The 7,137-nt window shown below is 38.7% G+C and overlaps 1 protein-coding gene across 5 annotated transcripts in view; it reads right to left on the bottom strand.

Moving 5' to 3' along the window:
- Window positions 1-1,547: 1,547 nt before the first annotated feature.
- Window positions 1,548-7,137, bottom strand: part of rbm33a (RNA binding motif protein 33a) — a 30,424-nt gene continuing 24,834 nt past the window's right edge. For 4 of the 5 annotated variants that reach the window (XM_046043760.1, XM_046045361.1, XM_046044554.1 and 1 more), the window contains exon 19: window positions 1,548-3,337. In XM_046043760.1, coding sequence (XP_045899716.1) covers window positions 3,238-3,337 — 100 coding nt within the window. In that variant the 3' untranslated portion in view covers window positions 1,548-3,237. Of the gene's footprint in view, window positions 6,990-7,137 lie in introns of all 5 variants that reach the window. The other variant, XM_046046112.1, reaches the window with a different exon arrangement.

Raw genomic sequence — 7,137 nt, 5'->3', positions numbered from 1 at the left:
AAATATATGAAAATACAGATGAATAACATAAATGTATTATATTTTCCTGATCAAAATCACAAAAATGATCCCATCCTTCACCCAGATTTATTAAAGGTAAAAAGGAGCCATCGAACCGAAGTTTCTGACCACTGTAGCAACATGAGCAGGAATTCCCATTTCCTTCTTCCAGGTCGCCCACATTGTGTTTTGTTGTTGATACTGTGAGGTGGAAACTTTAGAGAAGGACAAAAGCGGCCCATCTCGGCCGGCGCTGTGACCTTGACAGATACAAAAGCATTGGTGCAGGGCAGCATTCCTCAGAGCAGGTAAACAGAGGCTCCTCTAATCCCTCTGGGGGCCCTCAGTCTGCTGGAGCTCAACAACTGCTTTTACAAAGGTTGACATTTGCAAACATGGAAAGTCTGGCATTCTGGAAAATAAAACTCGCCGCCTCTAAGAGAGTTCTGCAAATGGCAGCGCTCAGTTCTTTCCAGGCAACATTTACTCCTCCGTGGCAGCAACCAGCAGAGCGCTGAAGATGTGAGTGGTAAGTTGGAGGGGAAATTATTTTCTTTTACAAGGATCTAGTCCTAGACATGGTAACATACCTTTACTACTGCCTCCTCTCTTTACTGTCAATAAACTGAATCAGAGATCTGAAGTACTGAAGACAGAATAATTAAGATGCAAATAAACTCATGATAGATGGATGGACAAATGGCTATATAGATAACACAGCAGATGGACAGAAGTAAATATGGATAGATGTACTAAAATAAAGAGAAATGATCAGGGTTGCCAGATGGAGTAACAATGTATGGCAACTAAAACCCTTCGATTTTAGTGTTATTTTGGAAAGTTCTCACAACCTTCCGTCTATGAAGAAGACTTGGTGGTTCCTTAAGTGCACATGGTCTCAAATCTCTTCAACTGCATCTCACAACATCTCAATGAAAAGGCTCAACATTTTTGGTCTTCAGTTTCATATGAAGGCAACATGAAACCAACACAAAAACTTGATATTATTGTAGTCGCTGCTGGTAGGAGAATTTATATAAGTAACTTATACAAGTATTATCAGAAGAAACTGCAGTTTATTTGGATTTTAGATGACCTTCTTGAAGATCAGTGGTTTCCAACCAGGGGATTGGGATCCCTAAAGGTTTGTCCAGATTAATCCGAGCGGTCGCAGGATCTTTTAGCAGAAAAGGAAAGAAAATGTTTTTTTCCTGACTTTTCTCCAATCTTTCCTTGTACACTAGATAGAGGCCTGAAAAGGTTGAAAACAATAATAAATCCACCAGTCAATCTGAGAGTTTTAATCATTCACTGGTTGATCTGCTCACAATTTAAAATATATTGAACCAGTCACAAGAGATCGCAAGCAGACACTGCTTCATTTAAAAGGGATGAAAAAAAATGAAGTACTGCTTTAGACGAGACCCATTCCAGTCCAGGCATTTGCCTCCGACTAAAGTACATTGGTGGTTTTGATCTTAACTGAAGTGATTTTAAACTCACCTGCCAAACATGTCCAATCTCGCAATAAAAACAAACAATGTCAGTGATGTGTATATCAAAAAGTTTATTTTTCTCCAGCTTCTGGTATCAAAAGTAACACATTCCATCTCTTTAAGACATTTTCACTTTTAGAAACATCCAATCTCTTTAGAAAAGTCACATAATTTACAATACCAGAACAGATTTCACAGTGATCTCAGAATGTTCAAACACAAAACCCGATTACTTCATGTTACACATCACAGTGTGAACACACATGATAGGATGGATCGTCAACAGTTTCAGTCAAAACTCGAGGTTGGATTTTCAGGCATTATTTGGTGCACCGTACTGTTCGAGATGAGGTAACCACTGCCGTGTCTTTTTCAAGATCCAACCAAACAATGCATGTCAAGAGGCTGGGATGACCTTTGGTGCAGTGAAAGCCATAAAGCGGCTTTAGAGTTACGTGTCTGCTCTGAGAACCCGGCTGTCGTCACAGAGATGGAAACCTCCATCCACTGGGCTAACAAACAATGGTAATCCAGGTAGGCCACCCTGCTTGATACAGAAGTCTTAGGTTCATTCAACAACGTCAGCGTCAAGGAACAGATGAGCAACTGTCAAATGTGTGTAAATTGGAAACAGCGATGGCAGGAAAAGCAGAAATGGAAGGAAATGTGGCAGGCCCAATGCTGTGAATGCGGCAACATCTATTAAGTGAGGGAAGTAAGCGCAAGTAAAGTCTTCATCCCGAGGCCGGACACCACGTGGCTGTAAAAGAACCTGAAGCGTTAAGTGAGTGAGTTAAAGCACGAAAAGTGACATAGCAGTATCATGGAATAAGCTGGCCAATGGCTGCCCTCACCAGTGCGCTGTTGAAAAATGAATGTGTTAATACGTGGTGACACCTGTCGTGACTGGGGGCCACATCAGGTGAGTTTTTCATAAGACAGATCTATTTAAAGCCATCCAAAACAAATCCTCTGTGCAGTTACAGCCTCAAACAGCCCGATGTGTTTAAACCAATAGCACCTCAAGTGTTGGACCATGCCAATGGTTTTGCATACTCATGTAATCCAACTTCTGCAATGACATTAGAGTTAGATTTAAGTCACGGCTGTCCTCAAAGATAAATACAGTTAACAGGTAAATTAACTTAAAAAACAAATGTAGGTCATTTGACAAAACGTGACGCTGCTTTTTGCACAAAAAAAATCCTATCCATCTGGTGTAAAGTAAACTTAAATAAACAAGGTGCAACTATTAATTAAACCAACCAAGGAAAACAACTGGAGATGACATATTGCATCTTCTTGTTTGTTTAGTACAACTTGAGGAAACACTGGATAAATAAAACCTGATTAAAAACTTTCAGTTTGGTGAGGTGATGAACACAACATGCAGCAAATTAATTATTTTTCATACCAGCAGGATAGAAAAGTCTTAAAAACAGTGTCAAGTGGTTTCAAATGACCTGCTTTGGCTTTCAATCTTAAATTATTACATCAGAGGAGCAAACTATAAACCACCCAACTCAAATATCAGATGTTGGATCTTTGCGAAAGCGCCTAAACGCATCAACAACCTCAATTTTAACTTTTGACAAAACATAAGCCAAGTTCAATATGATGGATTCTACAATGTAGTGCTAGCATGAACTAAAACCAACAGCTGCCTTTGAATTGGGAAAAGCTGAAGCTATAAAATTCGTCAGTAGCAAATAACATATTTATAACCAAATTTGTTGATTTGCTAAAACATGTTAAAACCTTGGCATGGTCCCTTAACGTTTGGGGGCATGCAACCACACTGATGACAGCTTGTGGCACCGCTCTGTTGAAGGAGCTGTGACCTGAAAACAAAGAAAGAATTAAATGATTATTTCAGCCAGTCTGCACCCTTGATAACTAAATGGACCTGTTGAAAAAGAAGCTGTAAGTTAGTGTTTTGTAGAACCCAACCCCAGTTGCCCCAGTGTTGTGTATTTGACCCAAAGCTAGTGTAAACATTCAGATACTGGTAATTAGCGGCAGCCATAATGAGGGTCTCTTATACAAGCACAAGAAAGCCCCATAGACATGTCACACACATCTAACACACATCTAACTATAATAACCTACTGTGAACCATTTTCCTCAAGGAAATTATTCTGAGAAATAGAACATGATATCTAAAAGTACAAGGTACATATATACACATGTACGAAATTCTTAAAATTAAAGTACAAATAGATTCAATATGAATCTGTTCTGTCATTACAAGACCATTTGCCTTATAACAATATTGCTATCACCGGCATTGCCGATACTTTTTCAAATCCACAGGATTTACCACGGCACTAAAAACCAAAGTGTAACGCACAACATAAAAGACATTAAATACACATTGTTAGGGAACAAAAACGTCTACACCAGTTCAACTAAAAACAAAAAGGAAAAAAAGCACAAAGAAGTCAGTTTAGAGCAACTGTACAACATACAAAAAGGACGTGAAACCACGCAACCTCAAGTTTTACAAGAAGAAAGAAGGAGTTTTTAGGGGTTCAGACATTTGCAAACACCCAATTTGACCCAGTACTTGTGATATTTGAAGCAGAATCTAGTGACCTTTACTGGCAAGAACCACGCATGTGCAGCTCATTTTCAGACTTTCTGGATTTTGAGTTATTTCAAGCGATAGCTATTGAAAAGGGAAATACCACTACATTTATTAATTTGGTTAACACATGCAGTCAAGCGCAGAGGCCAATAAGTACTTATGTATATGAACAACTCTTTTCTTAAAACCAGAGAACCTAGAACCTCATCTGTGATGTCATGCAGATGCACAGCCAGGAGTTGATTTACTAACAGGAATCAATGTGTTAACGCTCCAAATTATCTTTGTATTATGGCTTATTCCAAACAAAGGAAATTCAGTGAAACCGTTTAAAATCCTGCTACATTTACTTTTCCTATCGCTTTACCTCTAGCATGTCAGGGCTGTGCGGAGCTGAACATTAGTATGACATCACAGGTAAATGGGCAGGACAAAAATTGTCACGTTTCTGGTTATGAAGCAAATCATTTCAATCCCCAAATTCAGTGGCATCCCTCTAAATCTATTTGGAGGAAGTATTTCTTGCTATACAAGATTTTTAAAGTATATGTGATATGGTGCAAGTTGAATACCCGGGCACTTACAGAATACGTAAAGTATAATTGAAAAAATTGCAGCACAAATAAGAGAGATTATTCATCATAAAAAGGCACCAGACACATGGACATCACACACAACCACACATCTTTGGGCTAAAGTTGAACTGGCTTCACATACCTGCATGCTCACGGTATATTGGCCATATTTTTATTTTCTTGTTTTCCCTTTAAACGTTTTGTCAAATGTCTTATAAACAGAAATGTGGCCCAGTCATTCTTCATTTTGGCTCTAAGTTAGAAACAAAACACTTGTAAAATGATGCATGTCTGGACACATCAGCATATGCTTACATCTAAAAATATTTAACTTGATACAACATAAGTAAAGAATAACTCAAAAAAAAGTTAACAGGATAAATATTGAGTGAAAGTTCTGGTCTACTTATGTACATGATCACTACATAGATAATGGTTGCCCCCTCAGCTTCCTGTGTCACATTCCTGCGAATAGCGTCCATGACATGAACTTCAGTTCTTGGTAAACACAGGTAACCATGTCTGAAGATTTGAGAGAACTGCTTTTGTTCACCAAACTTTAAGCCCAGAATAGAGAAAAAAAGTTGTGAGATGAAGAAATAAATGGTGGAATTATGGAAATGGAAATGAGCCTAAACTTGCTATATTTCCTTTAATAATGACATCTCATGAAATTAAAACTGAGAGCCAGACATGGAAATGAAGTAATTAGAGAATGTAAGGTTTTCAGTGATGTGGTAGCACTCTCCAAACAAGGACATATGCTCAGAGAAAAGTTAAATAAAGTGATGCATTAGAGATTGCGCAACAATTTGTCACACATGTGAAGAAGCGTATCTTTATGTACGAGTAAAATATCAACATGAGTAAGAGCCCAAAATTCACAGATGATTATAATAATAAGGGGAATTCAATTTATGGGGCAAAGTGTTACTATGGATGAATTTTATTTTTCTGCTCTGCTGACAAACATTTACATTATCAGCTCAGTGTGAAGGCAAACTGCTCAAAGTGCTATTCCAGGTACACTATGCAACTCAAACTACCCACATAGATTCGAATCACAGAGCGGAGTAGGCCTAATGTATACCCTAGCAAAAAATATACATTAAGTGTGTGAACCCTGCAGAGAATTGTTACCAATTCTCTTTGATTTACCAAATACATGGTCATCTTTAAATCCGACAATATACATTTAAATTGTAATTATAATAAAAAAAATAAAATAAAAAAAAAAACTTACGTAGACATTCCCTCAAAGCACTCGACACGGATAACAAACCTAACTGCTCCATACTCACACATCCAACTAAAATATACATCCAAAAGCATGACGGATTATCCCAAAATGGATTCCATATAACAGTTAAAAGAGTTAATAACATTTAGAACAAGGGGCAACGCTAACGGACCTGTCAATATTAACCTAAACGGTAGATGATCTGGACAATCTGTCCCAGAAGAAGCACTGAAACTGAAAAAGCACCACAAAATCTACACAAGAGTCATGACATTTACAATTCTCCAAACCACTGGGAATTTAGAAAAACATGCATTCATGTTACATCCTATGCCAGTTTGGTCCAAATCACTGCTATGTGTCAAATGTTAAAATCATCCACTTCTGTGCCTGTATGCAAGTTCTCCACTAGGCAGTGCCATTCACCCAAGAGCTGCTTGGAGACTCATCTGTACCTGAAAGCAGGCTTGACTTGGAAAAAAATTAAGCGCCATTCGTGATGAAATGCTGCCATCTACAGAGGGAGAGAAATACTGCTTTGGGAATAGGCCAGCCAAAGTTGCCTCAACCATTTTCTGCAACCGAAACCTAACAGCGAGCCACAAATAATGAAAAACGACCATGAAATGGTCACATGAGAATTTCAAAGTTAAAGTTTTCTTTCTGTTTTTATAACGAATCTAACTGAAGAGGGGAGCAACCATTATCCCATGATACGTCTTACTTGGTGTAAAATGCTCAAAACATTCTTCAAAATCTAGATCAAAGAAGGATTAAGTGTCCAGTGTCTCTCCAGTGCCATTTTACAACAATGGACAATTGGTAGACAAAGTCAATCAATGGCATGTTTGCAGCCAGAGTCTTAATGTTCACTGTTCCAAGTTGAGGCGATGAACGATGCTTCTGTGCAGAGGAGTTGTGTGACCCCAAAAGGGCTGAAGAAATATTCCTGTGCCAGGCAGATTGGAGCAACGCACGAGAGGCTCTCACGCTGGGAGAAAGCAACTTCTTCTAACCGGACTCCCTGGCTCTATTGGGCTCCGCATCCATCAATCAGCGACACGTCAATGTGGGACAAATCAATCATGTGCCTGCGTAGTAATTGTGATATTGTTTGAACCATTCAGTCTCAGAGGCAAAGACACTAAAATACAATTACACTGTCCTACGTACTGTCTGTACGGCAGCTAAACATCCAAGACGATCACACTGGCAACATGTGAAGGCTACTAACCACTG

The sequence above is a fragment of the Micropterus dolomieu genome, linkage group LG01 (genome assembly GCF_021292245.1).
Source record: "Micropterus dolomieu isolate WLL.071019.BEF.003 ecotype Adirondacks linkage group LG01, ASM2129224v1, whole genome shotgun sequence".
Taxonomy (NCBI): Eukaryota; Metazoa; Chordata; class Actinopteri; order Centrarchiformes; family Centrarchidae; genus Micropterus; species Micropterus dolomieu.
The sequence above is the reverse complement of the archived record's forward strand: the minus strand, read 5'-3'. Positions and strand labels throughout refer to the sequence as shown.